The following is a 17,249-nucleotide window of genomic DNA, read 5'->3' on the forward strand; positions in this document are numbered from 1 at the left end:
CAATTTTGTGTTTGTTTCTGCCATTCAACAATGTGAATCAGTCATAAATTATATATATCCCTTTCACTCCCTTCACCCCACCCCTCTAGGTCATCACAGGGCTCCAGGTTGGGCTCTCTATGTTATTTAGTAATTTCCCACTATCTATTTTATATACCATAGTGTATATATGGGCTTCCCTGGTGGCTCAGATGGTGAAGAATCTGCCCACAATTCAGAAGACCTGGGTTCAATCCCTGGGTCAGGAATGACAGCCCACTCCAGCATTCTTGCTTTAGGAATTCCATGGTGAGCTACAGTCCATGGGGTCCCAAAGAATCAGACAAAACTGAGCCACTAACCCCCCACCCCCCACACACACACACTGTATATATGTCAGAGCTACTTTCTCAATTATTAGAGAAATGCAAATCAAAACTACAATGAGGTATCACTTCATACCAGTCAGAATGGCCATCACCAGAAAATCTACAAACAATAATTGCTGGAGAGGATGTGGAGAAAAGGGAACCCTCCTGCACTGTTGGTGGGGATGTAAACTGATACAGCCATTATGGAAAACAGTATGGGGATTCCTTAAAAAGCTAGGAAGAAATCTGACATGTGACCCAAAAATCCCACTCCTGGGCATATACCGTGAGAAAACCATGATTCTAAAATATACTTGTACCCCAGTGTTCATTGCAGCCATATTTACAATAACCAGGACATGGAAGCAACCTAGATGTCCATCAACAGGTGAAAGGATAAAGAAGTTGTGGTACATGTATACAATGGAATATTATTCAGCCATAAAAAGGAATGAATTTGAGTCAGTTGTAGTGAGGTGGATGAACCTAGAACCTCTTATAGAGTGAAGTAAGCCAGAAAGAGAAAAACAAGTATTGTATAGTTAAAGCATATATATGGAATCTAGAAAAAATGGTATTCATGAGCCTCGTAGAGAACAGATTTGTGGACCCAGCAGAGGAAGGTGAAGGTGGGGCAAATTGTAAAAGTACCAAATGAATTTCAACATGAATTGGATGTGACATGTGAGACAGAGGATTCAAGGATGACTCTAGACTTTTGGCTTGAAAACTGAAAGACTGGAATGAAAAGAGGACGTGGGTGGAGCTCGTTTTGAGGAGAGGATTGGATTTTTATTTGAAGCATGCTAAGCTGACGATAGGTCAAGTAAGACGAGGCATGACCATCAGCCAGCTAAATTTTATGGTATTTCCCGTAAAAATATCCAATAATATAATTTAAAAGGTCACACCTTCATTGGGGACAGACTTTTTTTGATTTATGTACTTTGTATCTTATTGTTTAAAGGGTCTTCTTCATGCCTAAAGGGCCAGATGACTTTTTAAAAAAAAAATATGTTTAGGAAGAAAGTAGCCAGTTTTGGAATTCAGTTTCCAGATTTCTTCTCCAGTATCCGAACTGCAAAACCAGACTGAATCCCAACACCCCATTTTACTTGGCAGCCTAATTCATTTTTCCATAGACGTTTTTCTTCATCTCCATTCATTTCGTTTCATCTCCCCTTCAGCCTTTGAGAGAAAAGCATCTTACTACCCAGATCCTCTCCTCAGTGTTCTTCCAGAAGCTAAAAAAATATTCCCTGGAAATTGATCAGACCTTCCCCTCCCCAGAATGCCTGGAACACAGTAGTCTAAGGGTGGGACAAGCCTGTGAATCCTTATTGCATTCGGAGCACAGATCTCTGTGGACATTCTCTTGCCCTTCACTGATTACAAGTGGTTTTGAAGAGAGATGACTGTTAGCTGCCTTTTTTTCTCTTTTTACCCAAGTTCCTGGATAAAATGGCATTTTTTTTCCTGCCCCGATTATTAGCATGCATGCTTTTTCTTGCACAATCATTTTGACTTCTTTTTCTTAGACTTGAGGTCCAATTTATTATAATTTGACAATTTTTATTTGGTTACGTTTTAAATTGTCTGCAAATTTTGCATCTATAATAGGACTCCACTTTTCCCAGGATCCACAGGGGATAATGTTAGTTGGGAAGAAATGAAAAACTCTGGCATTTTTTCTGGAGGTCTTGTGTACTGCGTTGTTTTTAATCATAACATTTTAAATTGTCACGCTCTTTCAGAAAATGTTTCTTCACAATAATGATTATGTTTTTATGCCAAAAGTGAGTGCTGATTAAATGACACGTTACACACATTGTCTCTCATGGTTTTTTTGCAGGACTCGAGAGGGACAAGTTTGATAATAAAACGGTTTCTTTTGAGGAACACATCAAGTCAGAACACAATATGTGGCATTATTTGTACTTTCTAGTCCTGGTGAAGGTGAAAGACCCAACTGAATATACTGGACCTGAAAGTTACGTGGCTCAGATGATTGTGGTGAGTGAGGGGAGGGTTTGGATCTATGACTATACTGTATTCTGTATGCTTCCAATTCCCTACCCTACCTTTCTTCCAGAATGCAAAGGTTCTAGGAGTCATTTTGTTAACTTTTAAATAGGACTGTCAATCACTAAAGAACCCCTTTCCTGGCTGAATCTTAGTGGCCGTCTTGGTTATACAAACCGTATCTAAGCTTCAGATGTACAGATGGTATTTCCTGGAGAATTCTTTGTGCAGTGAATTCAGTCCTTTCTGTCATCGTCTGACCTCATGCTTCCTGTCATCACTAATGTCTCAGTTCCCCAAATCTGGAACTTTCACATTGGCACATGATTCATACTTCAAGAAATGCCTTGAATTTCAGAAATCAAGCATTTAAGCAATTAAAGAGTGTTTGGGGAGGGGATAATGTTCAACCCCAGTGGGACAGCATTGACTTTTTGTCAGTGTACATTTTGGATTGATTGACCAGTGTTGGTGATGGGTTTGCCCTGATCCTGCTGTGTCCAGTTGCTTGTGACTCCTCCTCACGATCAGTAGCATTGCATAGAGAGTATGGTTGTCCACAATTCAAAGTTTCTTCTGTTTCATAGAAAATTAAAATGAACTGGCTTAAAGAGAAGTCAGAGTTGCAACTTTCCCGTATCCATGATATGTATTTTGCTGTTCAGTCACTAAGTCATGTCCAACTCTTTGCGACCATAGACTGCAGCACACCAGGCTTCACTGTCCTTCACCATCTCCCAGAGTTTGCTCAAACCCACTGTCCATTGAGTTAGTGAGTATCATTGCATCTGATGCTGAAGCTGAAGCTCCAGTACTTTGGCCACCTAAGGCAAAGAGCTGACACATTGGAAAAGCCCCTGATGCTGGGAAAGATTGAAGGCAGGAGGAGAAGGGGATGACAGAGGATGAGATGGTTGGATGGCATCACCGACTCGATGGACATGAATTTGAGTAAGCTCTGGGAGATAGTGAAGGACAGGGAAGCCTGGTCTTCTGCAAGTCCATGAGGTCACAAAGAGTCAGACATGACTTAGTAACTGAATAATGACAAATCTTTGCATCTGATAGAAATTCTTGTATTCTTATAATAAACGTGGCCATATATTGGATTTTGCCTCAAAAACCATCCTCCAAAGTTGTGTTAATTATTTGAGAATGCAGCCTTCGAAGAGCCAAGACCCTCTTTAATGCTGAGTCCCAAGAATGTGTGTGCTCAATCACTTCAATCGTGTTCAACTCCTTATGACCCTATAGACTGTAGCCCACCAGGCCCCTCTGTCCATGGGATTCTCTAGGGAGGAATACTGGAGTGGGTTTCCTTGCCCTCTTCCAGAGGATCTTCCTGACCCAAGTATCGAATCCTCATCTCTTGGATCTGCTGCATTGGCAGGTGGATTCCTTACCACTGGCACCACCTGGGAAGCCCCATCCCAAGGATAACATTTTAAACACCAGAGTGTCAGGAGAGCCAGGTAACAATGGGTCTGGATCTTCCCCTCTGGGAGCTTATATCCACTTAGGAAGGCATAAGCTACAATATGATGAACAACCAAAGAACATGTTCAGAGGCTAACATCTTACTAAGTTACCAACATCTTAACATTGCACTGTTTTACCTTACCTGACAATATTTACGTGTCCCAGGAGAGCTCCGTGTAAACTGAGTTTTTTTAATTCAGCATTTTTCATCCTATTTTATTATGGACATGCATCCTCCTGTAAGTTATTTTCTCTCCATTTTTATATGACAGTGGGCAGAACCTAATATTGTTTCTTTTTTTTCTGTGTAGCCTTATCTGCCCTCTCTTCCTTCTAAACTAGGAAACAGGTTATCATTTTGAGAATAGACACTCACAGTCATCATTTATTCTTGATCTCAAGATGCTCAGAGACTATTTGTGTGAAGCATTTTGTTTCTGCTTACTAGGGAAAAATCATGTAAGCATTCATTTAACATGTGACCTCGGGACTTGCCTATTGCTCCAGCGGTTAAAACTGCATGCTCCTAATGCCGGGCTTGTGGGTTCCATCCCTGGTTGGAGAACTATGATCCCATATGCCTTGAGGTGTGGCCAATTTTTTTTTTTAAATTTAGAAAAGTAAGTAAATACAATGTGACCTCACACTGCTGTATTTTTTAAAAGTTTGAGTTACATTTAATTAATATATATTTATCAGTCATCTATTATGTCCTTTGGACTAAAGATTTTGGAGAATACACTGAAGTCTGAAACATTCCTTTTCTTAAAGCCAAAGAATTTAGAGCTTCCCTGGGTGTTCTTTGGAAGGAATGATGCTAAAGCTGAAACTCCAGTACTTTGGCCACCTCATACGAAGAGTTGACTCATTGGAAAAGACTCTGATGCTGGGAGGGATTGGGGGCAGGAGGAGAAGGGGATGACAGAGGATGAGATGGCTGGATGGCATCACTGACTCAATGCACATAAGTCTGAGTGAACTCCGGGAGTTGGTGATGGACAGGGAGGCCTGGCATGCTGTGATTCATGGGGTCGCAAAGAGTTGGACACGAATGAGCAACTGAACTGACTGAACTGAAGAAGAGGAGGTGAATAATAAACCTAAAGTACAACAAACCAAGTTCCCTAAGAGTGGAAAAGAGAAAGCTCTGAAGACTTAATGATGTAGAGTGATAACTAACTGGAAGGTGGTGGAAGGCATTTGAGGGGTGTGCATGTGTGTGTGTCTACATGTATGTGTAATACATGAGACAGGGTAGAGTTTGTGCAGATGAGGCGTGTCTGCTGGATTAAGTTCCTATAAGAGGGAGCAGCCTAAAGAAAAGCCTCAAAATGGGACATTCAAACACTTGGGGAATAGTTACTTGCCTGGTTTCACCAGCACATGGTTTACTTCTAAGGAAGTTCTGCAAGTTATGACCTGCAAGTTATGACCCAAAAAGTCAACTGGACTTTTGAGTAAGAGGTGTAGGTTTTGGTCATTATTTTCTTTCAGCAAAGGGAAGCCACAGAGGTTTTTACCTAAGGGAATAATATGGCCCAGTGGAGTGTTCAGGCGGAGGTGCGTGGGCTGGTTTGGGGAAGGGAAAGACGAAGTGAGAGGTGGTACTTGGCAGTTGACAGGATTAGGAGGGGGCCGTGGAGGAGCAGGTGAAAGGCTGAGAGCTGAGCCAGGGACACCTGACGCTGTGAGCCTGGTCATCGGGAGAAAGGTAGCGAATGGGTTTCAGAAAGTCTCTATGAGGTGGAGAAACGAGTCAGAGAAGAAGACTTGTTGATTTTGAAACAAGACAGGAGCCTGAGTCATTGGGAGAGATGGTATAGTGACAACAGTAGGCGTCTTACAGCCAGAAGGATCTGGACTCACCCCCTGACTCTAGCATGGATCTGCTGTGTGGTCTTGGTATCTTGGGTGAGTCTTTGAACCTCCCTGAGACTCTGCCTCCTCACCTGAGAGGCAGAAAATGGGTGTGAGATCAGTGAGATGATGTGTAAAAAGTGTCTTGCTTATGGTTGGGTACTCAGTAATTGACAGTTTTCCCTGGGATCATCCACATGGAAAGACAGCTGGCACCATCAGGTTAGTGAGTGGCAGGAGAAAGGAGAAATATAAAGAGAAGAGAAAGCCAGAGACAAAACCTGGGGGATCTCATCTTGAGGAAGAAGGAAGAAGACAAATAAAATAAGGAGAAAAAGGAGACAATAAAAAGGGTAGAAGAAGCACCAGGAAGTGGAGTGTGTCAGAAGCCTAGAGATGAGCATTTTCAGTGTCAGAGTTCACAGCATCAGTTGTTGCAAAGAAGAGACAGATCCAAGCCTTTGGATCTTGGGTAAGGAAATCCCCGGTAACTGCCAAGAAACTGTTGACCCATCTTTAGCCTTCATATTAAAATCACCATTTTTCCAGGCTCTTGTTCTTGAATGTTTAAGACTTAGATTTCCATGTGTCTATCCATTCTCTCCTCTCTCAAGAAGCAGGACAAGAGGGAGGAGAACCACAAGCTTATTCAAGCATGAAATGTCTCATTCTCATCCAGGCAGACCACATCCAAGAGAACAGGCACTGGTCCTGAATTTTAATGGTCAGGAGAAGGAAGACTGATATTAAGCTTAGGAAGGATGGAAACAAAAAGTCATTTGACTCTTAAGAGTGTTCATTTACTGAAATAGCCCTTTTGGAAAACCTGAAAATCTGTAACTGACAAACCCAGTTTGGAAAATTGGTACTTCAAGCTCCATGGAGATTATGGCCTCCTAATCTTGATCCACCAAGAGAGAGATTTTCGAGCTCATGGCAAGTCAACACACGTCTGTAGCTCATTTCAAAGACTGTATTTTTCTCTTCCTCCAGGTCAAAGGTAATCACTCTTAACAGCTTGGTAGGAAATCTTCCATTTTCCTACCACTTCAATTTTTGGTCTTTAAAATTAGATACATTTACCAGTTTGATTTAAATGCTTGTTTATCAATAGAACTTTAGAAGAAGTTTTCATTTCTTCATGATGGACATAGGTTTTACCCTCAAGGATTTATGCAAAATAAAATAAGGAAGTTCCTCATATTTGTTCATGAAACAACTCATCTGAGTTCTACTACACTATAAGTAAGCCCAGTTTGGACCTAGGGGGCCTTAGCAAATGCTTCCTGTCTTCTGGTGAAATGAGAAAAAAGAATATACCAAGTTTGGGGCTGTTTCTCCCCTCTGTGTATTTTTTCACCTCCAATCCATCCATTTTATGCTCAGGTAAAAATGAGTGGCACTCATTCCCAGGTGGCACTAGTGGTAAAGAACCCGCCTACAAATGCAGGAGACATAAAAGACACAGGTTCAATCCCTGGATTGGGAAGATCCCCCAGAGGAGTGCATGGCAACCCACTCCAGTATTCATGCCTAGAAAACCCCATGGACAGAGAAGCCTTCAGTCTAAAAGGTCACAAAGAGTCAGATAGGACTGAGGCAACTTGGCACACACAAAACACGCATAAAGAATATTTATACTTATATGCATTAAAGCATATATATAAATAAATTGATATATTGTTTCTCGGGGTTAGATTCTTAGAAAATACATTTGTGCCTCTACGTCCACCCAGTGACAGGGTCAAACCTCTAAAATATTCATAGGAACTTAAACCTTCCTCACTCCTGCCTTCAGACCCTGTGTCAAGATGTTTAACTATCCACTGTCTGAGTCTTTGAATTAACACAAAACTCTTTTGGGATATTGTTATGGGAGATGTGAGTAGATCAGGGTATTTGGGGAATATATTTTCTTCTGGCAAACAGGTTCTCATTTTTTATAAGAGAATTGACATTTTGAGCTAGTGTTTATTGGGGGACACTAACTGGGAGACAGAAAAGGAAGGACCGTGCAGGAAAGTAAAAATAATGAAAAAGAACCCAATAAACTAGGAGGAAAGGGCCTAGGAGGGTAAGTCCTATAGGCTGTGCTAGTAATGGCCTGTGAGCATCACTATGCCCCTTTGCTTCTGCCATTACCCAAAGGACGATATTGAAGAGGAACAAACAAAATAGAGATCATTAGAAAAAATGCCCAAGGCTTTTAGAGGTTTCTGTAACATTTTGGAGACATTTTCAGATTTTCAGTTGCTCATTTGCCAAGGTATGTTAGGGACCTTTGGGAATATTTAGTACTTAGTTTGACAAACAGTGAGATTGAAATCAGAGGTACTGGAAAGGCAGGTACCCTGCTTGTTCAGAGAATTGCCCACGTGTTCTGGTGTACTGGGTGGCAACCCAGACCCTGGCTGGCCATGCCCCATGACCTTGGCTTTGGGGGGGACCAGTTCCTCATTTTAGTGTATGGCACTTTTAAGCTCTTATGCTTATTTGACTCTTGACTAATAATTATTTGTGGACATCGTGGTGATGTCAGCTGGGACAGTTTCACTTGTTCTTTTTTGAGGGGCTGGAGTTGTATGGGGTTTTTTTTTGTTTTCTTAATTTTTATTGGAATACAGTTGATTTACAATATTATGTTAGTTTCTGCTATACAGCAAAGTGAATCGGTTTTATATACATAAACACACACACACACATACACTCTTTAAAAAATTTTTTTTCTAGATAAGTCATTGCAGAGTATTGAGTAGAGTTCTCTGTGCTATACCATAGGTTCTTCTTGGTTATCCATTTTATATAGTTTGTATCTGCTAATCCCAGTCTCCCAATTTATCCTGTCCCCCCTTTCCCCTTCTGGTAACCATAAATTTGTTTTCTACATATGTGACTCTATTTCTGTTTGGTAAGTTCATTTGTATCATTTATTTTTAGATTCCATGTATTAAGTGACATCATACAGTATTTTTCTTTCTCTGTCTGACTTACTTTACTCAGTATGATAATCTCTAGTTGCATCCATTTTGTTGCAAATGGTTTTATTTCATTTTTTATGGCTGAATAATACTCCACTGTGTATATATAACACACCTTCTTTATCCATTCATCTGCCAATGGACATTTAGGTCACTTCCATGTCTTAGCTATTGAAATAGTGCTGCTATGAACATTGGGGCACATGTATCTTTTCAGATTAGTTTTCTCTGGATATATGCCCAGGAGTGGGATTGCTTGATCATATGATAGTATTTTTAGTTTTTTAAGGAACCTTTATGTTGTTTTCCATAATAATTGTACCAATTAACTCATGTTTTTGTTAATATAATAGTTGTCTTGACACAAAAACAATTTTAAGTTTCTTGAAGGCCACAACTAGGAATAGAGTAGCTTTTGTTCTGTGTAAGACCAGAGCAGGTGATATCTGTAATGTACATTAAAAGTAACTCAGTAGACATTTAGTGTTTCTTCTATGCTAGCAGCTATTCTGTGGTTTTGATACATAAGACTAAACAAGAAGTAATCTCTTCCCTTGGGCTTCCCACGTGGCACTAGTGGTAAAGAACCCGCCTATCAATGCAGGAGATATAAGAGACGTGTGTTTGATCCCTGGGTCGTGAAGATCCTCTGGAAGAGGGCATGGCAACCCACTCCAGTATTCTGGCCTGGAAAATCCCATGGACAGAATAAGCTGGTGGGCTACAGTCCATGGGGTCACAAATGAGTTGGACACAACTGAAGCAACTTAGCACACACAATCTCTACCCTCAAGAAGCTTAAAATGTTTGCTGAATGAGTACATAAAACAATGAGTGAATTAACAAATGAACAGTTTCTTAGCTCTCTGGTAGTTGGACATAATTTACAGAAAGATATACCAAAATAGCTGCACGGGTTTAGACTATGAATTTCTCATTAGGCAAATATCATCTTTTCCCCTCTTTTAAAGTCAAAAGGTAAAGACAAAGCAGGAAGGGTATGCCACCCGAACCAAGTATAATGGATGCAGTATTAAAAATCAGATGGCTGATTTGAGAGACTGGTGATTTAATCCCTCTGTCGTCAAGTATTTCTCAAGACCAGCTCCTCACATACATGCAAAGCACTCAGGAGTGCACCTGAAGCTGCTGGTCTGGCAGAGGGCAGGCATGCACAATGGTGGGTTGTTCTGCATGATTCACCCATTAGAATGAATTCTTCCATGATCTATGAAGACTTCAGAAAGAGAGAGGCTATCCTTTAATGAGATAGAAAAGCAGTCTAGTCACCCAGAAGGAAGGAAAAGAACTCAGAATTTACCAGATGTTGTTTTTCTGTGTCTGGAACTCAAAATCAGTCTCATTTAGTTCAACGGTGTTTTTGAGCAGTAACTATTTCAGGAGGGAGGTGGGCTCATGAAAGACATCAGGTCTTCTAAGATTTATATGCCCCCCTTCTGCATCAACAGCATTTGCTGACTTAATTGCTGCTTTATTGTCATGTGTTATAATTATGAAATTACACATTCTGATTCTATTATTTCCAGTTTATGCTAATTGTGTAATTGGATCTAATTAAGCCAATTATGAAACTGCTCAATCTTCAAAACCTATTTTAAAGTCGTTGGAACATAATAAGACACTTTTAAAATGTTTACATTTCCAGGGATGCAGGAGGCTAGAGGTTATAGCTTCAGAATGCACAATTAAGAAGGGAAAGCCACCTCTGCTGTCCACATTTTAAATCCAGACATGTGTCTTCAATTTAAGAGGCATCTTTTTTTCAGTTCCCAACTCTGGATTTCATTCTTGTGGTGGGATCTATCCTCTAAAATTTCCTCTTTAGTATTCATACATATGATCCATGAGTTACCACATTTTTGTGTACATCTTAACATCTTTCTAATCCTCATCTTATTTTGAAATACAGAGATAGAAAAGGTAAATATTTCACAGTGTGGATGTACATAGAGTCTTCATCTTAAAGACCAGAAGTGAGGGTGAAAGGATTGGGCCAGATTGTTTTAAATGAGATTCAGGGATGGAAGTGGAATGAGTAAGAAGGACCAGGGCAGGCACATGAGGTGTGGGCTCTCAGTTGTCATTGACTGGTTTCCTGAATTAATCAGAAATTGAACCTGCCAGAATTCAGGTATGTGCTTAGTCACTTCAGTCATGCCTGACTTTCTGCAACCTCATGGACTGTAAGCCCCCCAGGCTTCTCTGTTGATGGGAGTCTCCAGGCAAGAATACTGGAGTGGGTTGCCATACCCTCCTCCAGGGGTGTCTTCCAGACCCAGGGATCGAAACCACACCTCTTGCATCACAGGCAGATTCTTTACCGCTGAGCCACTGGGAAAGCCCCTGGCGTCCAGGTAATAGTCCTCAAAGTTCAAGAAACGAAAGTGGCTCTTGTTAGTTTTTCTAATCAGTTTCTATGGAGAAGCTCAGTGTCACAGAAGGAACCTGGGCCTCAGATTCTGAAGTCTGATTTGCTAGAATTCCCTTATGCAAGACCCATGATTTTTCCTGATTGCTTCTGCACTTCACGTTACCTATCCATGAAGAAAGTATAGTCAGCCAGTCAACACTCAGAGTTGAACGAGCTGAATTGTGCCTGGATCCCAGAGGCCTCCTGCTCTGTGGGATCCTGTTCCATTAGCTGCTGGATCATGAAGCGAAGAAGCAGACAGAGATCCCAAGGAAAGAAGCTGGGCAGAGAAGGCTGCAGGGTCGTGGGGAGGGGAGCAGGACTTGGAGGGCTTGAGAGAGTGGGTAATCTGAAAACTAGGAAATACTGCAATAGTTTTAGCAACTAGCAAGGCCGCATCTATGCCAACCAGGTAAATATTAACCCTGTCTATAGTAAGTAGTATGCTATGAGGATTAAATGAAATCCTGCATACTAGCATTACTGTGACTCATAGAAACTGACATTTGATGAGTGCTGTGTGCTCAGTGCTGTACTAAGTGAGTGACACACATGATCTCTTAAAGGCCTTGGATCAGCCCTAGGTGGCAGTCTGTTATGATTATCCCAACTCTCCACAGGATTAAACTGAGGCTTAGAGAGGACTGGTAACTAGCTCCCAAACGGCACGGCCAGCGGGAAGGGATGCTGTGTCCGTGACATGCAGTGGCCAGCATGCGTGCTATTGTGCTGTGATGCTGTTCGTTATGTAAAGCTACCGGCAGTGCTTCCTCTGAGGGCGGGGTTCCAGCACAAACCTCATGCTCTACCTAAGAGGGACCACAAATGTACCCTGCAGGCCGGGCCCAGGAGTAACTGAGCCAGAAGACAGGAAGTCAGCAGACAAGCCTACAATGGCAGGAAGGCCTGAGAGAAATACAAATAGGACTGTCCTTGTTCAGAGCTGGCTGGCAATGGCATGCTTCCTGCAAAGATTAGAAGGGCTGCAACTACAATTATTACAGTGGTAGGTAAGAAAAGCTACGGGACATTTTCATTTACTTTGACAAGCGTTTTACTGGGAAGACTGTGCACGAGGCACTGATGGGAACAAGAATAAAACATCATTACTGCCTTTACAGAACCACCGGGTAATAGAACAGCTGTATTCACCGGAAAGTGTAGTGTTAGTTGCTCAGGAGTGTCTGACTCTTTTTGATCCCGTGGATTATAGCCTGCCAGGCTCCTCTGTCCACAGAATTCTCCAGGCAAGCATACCAGAGTGGGTTGCCATTTCCTACTCCGGGGCATCTTCCCGACCCAGGGATTGAACCCAGGTCTCCCACATTGAAGGCAGATATTTTACCATCTGAGCCACCAGGGAAGCCAAGCACCAGAAAACTATAGTGCAAACCAGAACTCCTGTGAGAGAGATAGTAGATGTTCAGCCACACTGTAGCTGGAGAAATCTTAGAACAAAGTATACCAGTGCCCCCCTGATTTATTTACTTATTTATTTATCTTTTTGCCACAATGCACAGGATATAGGATCTTAGTTCCCTGACCAGGGATCAAACCCACGTCCCCTGCATTGGAAGCACAAAGTCTTAACCATTGGACCACCAGGGAAGTCCCTGAGCCCTGATTTATTAAAGCTGCTCAGTGGTACTTAGAATAAAATGCAGGCTATCTTCCTGGCCCCCCTTCTACCTACTTCACCAGTCCTACTCCGTCCCACTCTGCTTAGCCCAGGACAGTTCAATTGCACTGACCCTGTGCTTTTCCTTGAGAATGCCGCACTTTTGCTGGGTCAGAGCCTTGGCATGTGGGTGCCTTCCACTTGCAGTTGTTGTCCCCTAGCTCTTTCCATGCCTGGCACCCTCTCTGACATCCCTGTTCCAGTTACTTCCTTTCCTGTTACCCGTGAGAGCACTTACAGTCATCTGACCAAATATTGTTTTTATACTTGTTAGCAAGTTTATTCCTCTCCACTACGACTCAGCCTTTTCCACATCTGTTTTGTTCACTGCTGATTCCCAGCCCCAAAATTAATGCCCAGTGGGCATTGTGGGCATTCGGCATAGATCTGCTGAACAAAGGGAATAAGATATTGAGGCACTGGAGCCCCAGTGACAGGACAGCCCTTTCTGGCTGAAGGCTTCAGGGACAACTGCACAGAGAAGATTTGGAGGAGAGTTGGACCTTAAAAATGAGGAGGATGTGGCCAGGAGGGATGGAGGAAGATATATTCCAGGTGAAGTGTGTATCTTTAAAGGGAAAGGATAAGCAGAGAAAAAGAAGATGAATTCTACGTATGCTGTGTGCCAGCAGCTTTGCATGTTATTTAATTATACTCATTTTCTGTACATTGAGACTCAGAGAAGCTCATTACTTATTATCCAAGGTACTCAGTCAGTAAGCGTTGAACCAGAATCCAAACATTCATTTTTCTGGGACTTGTGTATGTGATTTTGCTTTAACTTTGCTATCTCTTAGTGAAGAATCAGGTAGAACAACCAAGATCAAATATATATTAAATTCAGTGTTGGAGAAAAGGTAGAGGAACAAACCCAAACACCAACCAAAGGCATCCTTTGGAAGGAAGAAAGCACTTCCTGCTTCTCCAATATCTATGTCAAAGTCAGGGATCCTCAACCTCCAGAACCTAATGCTTGATCATCCTAGGTGGAGCTGATATAATAGAAATAAAGTGCACAATAAATGTAATGCTCTTATAATGCTCCTGAAACCACCCCCCACCCCAACCCCAGTCCGTGGAAAAATTGTCTTCTGCAAAACTGATCCCTGGTGCCAAAAAGGTTGGGGACTGCTGTTTTAAGGAATTAGAATCCTTAGTTTTTAAGGTGTAGTAGTTGAGGCATAATCCCAAATGTCTTGAAAATGCAAACCAATAAATCTTTTTTCATCATTTCAAGATTTGTTCATCTGATGAAAACAGGCTCACAGGCTGAATGCTTAGTGGGCTGCCTGGGGATTCAGGGTTGAGGCAGAGACCATTACTTCCTTCCAGAAGCACTGGTGAAATACAGCAGACAGAGGAATCTAATAAAAGAGTGATAATGGCGCAAGACAGCAGCGGAGCCTGCTGTGGAGCAGACGGCCTGGGCAAGGAGGCTTTATGAGGTCATGCCTGGATGCTCGAGTGAGTCAGGAAATTAGGAGAGAGCAGGTGGAGGGAGCAAGTCGGCCCGTCTAGGGAAAGAGTGAAGCTGTCCAGGAGGAAACGTAACTAGGAGCCAGATCACAAGGTCCTTGTGTGCTTGGAGGTCTTTGCTGCTGCTACTACTGCTAAGTCGCTTCAGTCGTGTCCAACTCTGCGATCCCAGAGACGACAGCCCACCAGGCTTCCCCGTCCCTGGGATTCTCCAAGCAAGAACACTGGAGTGGGTTGCCATTTCCTTCTCCAAGAATACTGGAGTGGGTTGCCATTCCTTTCTCCAAGATCTACCTGACCCAGGGATTGAACCCGGGTCTCCCGCATTGTAGGCAGACGCTTTACCTTCTGAACCACCAGGGAAGTCTTTACCTCACCCTAAAAGCTAAGGGAAGCCCTTCAGAGTTATTAAACCAAAGAGACAATGTCAGGTGTGCATTTTAGAAAGTATGTTCCATGACAGCATGGGAACTGTATTTAAGGGGACCGTCATGGAGCAAGAAAAAAATTACCTAGCAGCAGTGATGGGAGTTGGTATGAAATGCCACTGGGGATTGAGAAGAAATGATGAGGATGAAAAGATTCAGGCAGAAGACTTTCTGAAGGCAAGAGGAAGGAGCTTTCAGTCTTGGGTAGTTGTGGGCAGTGGGTTGAGCAGTGGGGCCCAACCCAACTCCCATCGGTTCATCAGGAGCCAGCTGAGGAAGTGTGATCATCTCAGTTTGCCTCATGGTATTCAAGGGCACAGGAGCAGTTTGGGTTTCTAAGTGCATGTGTCTGTCCAGTAAGAAACAGAATAGAGAGGTCTCCAGTTCCCACAGTTAGGGAAGATCAAGTACCGCAGAAGGGAGATTTCCAGAGCACAGAACAATGCCTGGTATAGGGTAGGTACACCGTAAAGATTTCTTAAATGACCACAAAGCTTATGCCTCATGGAATATACTCGATAGCTGAATTTGGATAAAGTTTTCCAAGGGAGACTACACAGAGTGCGTAATTGACAGGAACGTGTTCTTAGACAGACACAGAACTGTAACCTACATAATACTGATGATAACAACTAACAATAATAGTAATGTCTAGAACCTGCCACCCAGATTTTACTCATCAAAAAGTGAACCCAGAAAAGAGAAAAACAATTTTGGTAGGAGGGCACCAAAAAACAAATTTAATTTTTCATTGGCCAGCTAACTGAGCAGTGTTTTGGTCAGTTTGTGCCTGTCTTATAACCCAACATTGATCAGTAAGTTTCAGGATAGAATTATGCTGCAAACCCAAAGCTATTTGGGTTTCATTCAATCTAAGACTCTTTGAAACCTACTTGAATTATGACCCATCCTCAGGTATTTATTTGAACCTTATAAAGGGATGTTCATATCTCTGATTCTCTTTACCTTAATAAAAAGACTTCTTCCCACTGTGCTGAAGAAAATTCTTGTTTCCCAGTTCTGGTCATTACCGTAAGATCTTGTTCAATTCTCAGTTGGCTTTCTGGAATAATAATGTCCACATTGTTAGGACTGATACATTTTACTCAGAAATTCTGGCTTTCTTCCAGAGAGTAACAGATGCCATCAAAATGTAAGTTGTGGGAATGAGAACTATATACCGTAAAGCCACACAGCTTCTATCTAATGGTTTTTAATAGACCAGCATAGCCTATGCCCCATATGAGTAATTAGTCAAGACAGCAATTAAGCTGAAACACTACATTTATGTTAGGTAAGGTTATCAGGCAAGCTAGTTTCCATAGGATTTTGGACTAGTTTTATCTAAGGGAATTCCTGAAAAATAATGGCTGAATTTTACAAAAATGATTCAGCACTTGGATTTCAAAGATGAGTCACTTAATGTCATGTGTATGCAATCAGTTACTTTTATGAGGATTTAGAGATCAAGGTGTTCTGAAACAATAGCATCTGAGATAATTTGCCCCAGCTCTGAATCTTGTTTCCTCACCTATAAATGGTGATCCTACTCCTCTTTACCATGATTCCTGTATGTATTCAACAAAATCACATCCATCCTTGTACCTAACATGGTGTCTGACTCCTAGTCACTGGTCAACAAATATTTGATCATTCCACTTCTACTTAAAACATTGGCCTCTTAAAATAATACTGTTGTTCAGTTACTAAGTCATGTCCGACTCTGCAACCCTGTGGACTGCAATACTCCAGGCTTCCTGTCCTTCACTATCTCCTGGAGTTTGCTCAAATTCATGTCCGTTGAGTCGGTGATGCTTTCTAACCATCTCATCATCTCCTGCCCCTTTCTCCTTTTGCCCTCAAATCTTTCCCAGCATCAGGGTCTTTTCCAGTGAGTCAGTTCTTCACATCAAGTGGCCAAAGTATTGGAGCTTCAGCTTCAACACAAGTTCTTCCAGTGAATATTCAGGGTTGACTTCCTTTAGGATTGAGTGGTTTGACCTCCTTGCAGTCCAAGGTCAAGAGTCTTCTCCAACACCACAATTCGAAAGCATCAATTCTTTGGCACTCAGCCTTCTTTATGGTCCAACTCTCACATCCATACATGACTACTAGAAAAACCATAGCTTAGATTATAGGGACCTTTGTCAGCATAGTGATGTCTCTGCTTTTTAATATGCTGTCTAGCTTTGTCATAGCTTTTCTTCTAAGCAGAAAGTGTCATTTCATTTCATGGCTGCAGTCACTGTCTGCAGTGATTTTGGAGCCTAAGAAAAGAAAATCTATCACTGTTTCCACTTGTTCCCCTCTATTTGCCATGATGTGATGGAACCAGATGCTATGATCTTAATTTTTTGAATGCTGAGTTTTAAACCAGCTTTTTTATTCTTCTCTTTCACCCTCATCAAGAGGCTCTTTAGTTCCTTTTCACTCTCTGCTATTAGAGTGGTATCATCTGCATATATGAGGTTGTTGATACTTCTCTCAGCAGTCTTGATTCTAGCCTATGATTCAGCCAGCCTGGCATTTCACATGATGTACTCTACATGT

The 17,249-nt window shown here is 41.9% G+C and overlaps 1 protein-coding gene across 3 annotated transcripts in view; it reads left to right on the plus strand.

Moving 5' to 3' along the window:
- The window catches only part of ITPR2 (inositol 1,4,5-trisphosphate receptor type 2), a 598,268-nt gene that overhangs the window by 526,418 nt on the left and 54,601 nt on the right, over nucleotides 1-17,249 (plus strand). For all 3 annotated transcript variants that reach the window (XM_068970194.1, XM_068970196.1, XM_068970195.1), the window contains one exon: nucleotides 2,203-2,363. In XM_068970194.1, the coding sequence (XP_068826295.1) occupies nucleotides 2,203-2,363 (161 nt within the window). The remainder of the gene's footprint in view (nucleotides 1-2,202; nucleotides 2,364-17,249) is intronic.

The sequence above is a fragment of the Capricornis sumatraensis genome, chromosome 4 (assembly GCF_032405125.1).
Source record: "Capricornis sumatraensis isolate serow.1 chromosome 4, serow.2, whole genome shotgun sequence".
NCBI classification, from domain to species: Eukaryota; Metazoa; Chordata; class Mammalia; order Artiodactyla; family Bovidae; genus Capricornis; species Capricornis sumatraensis.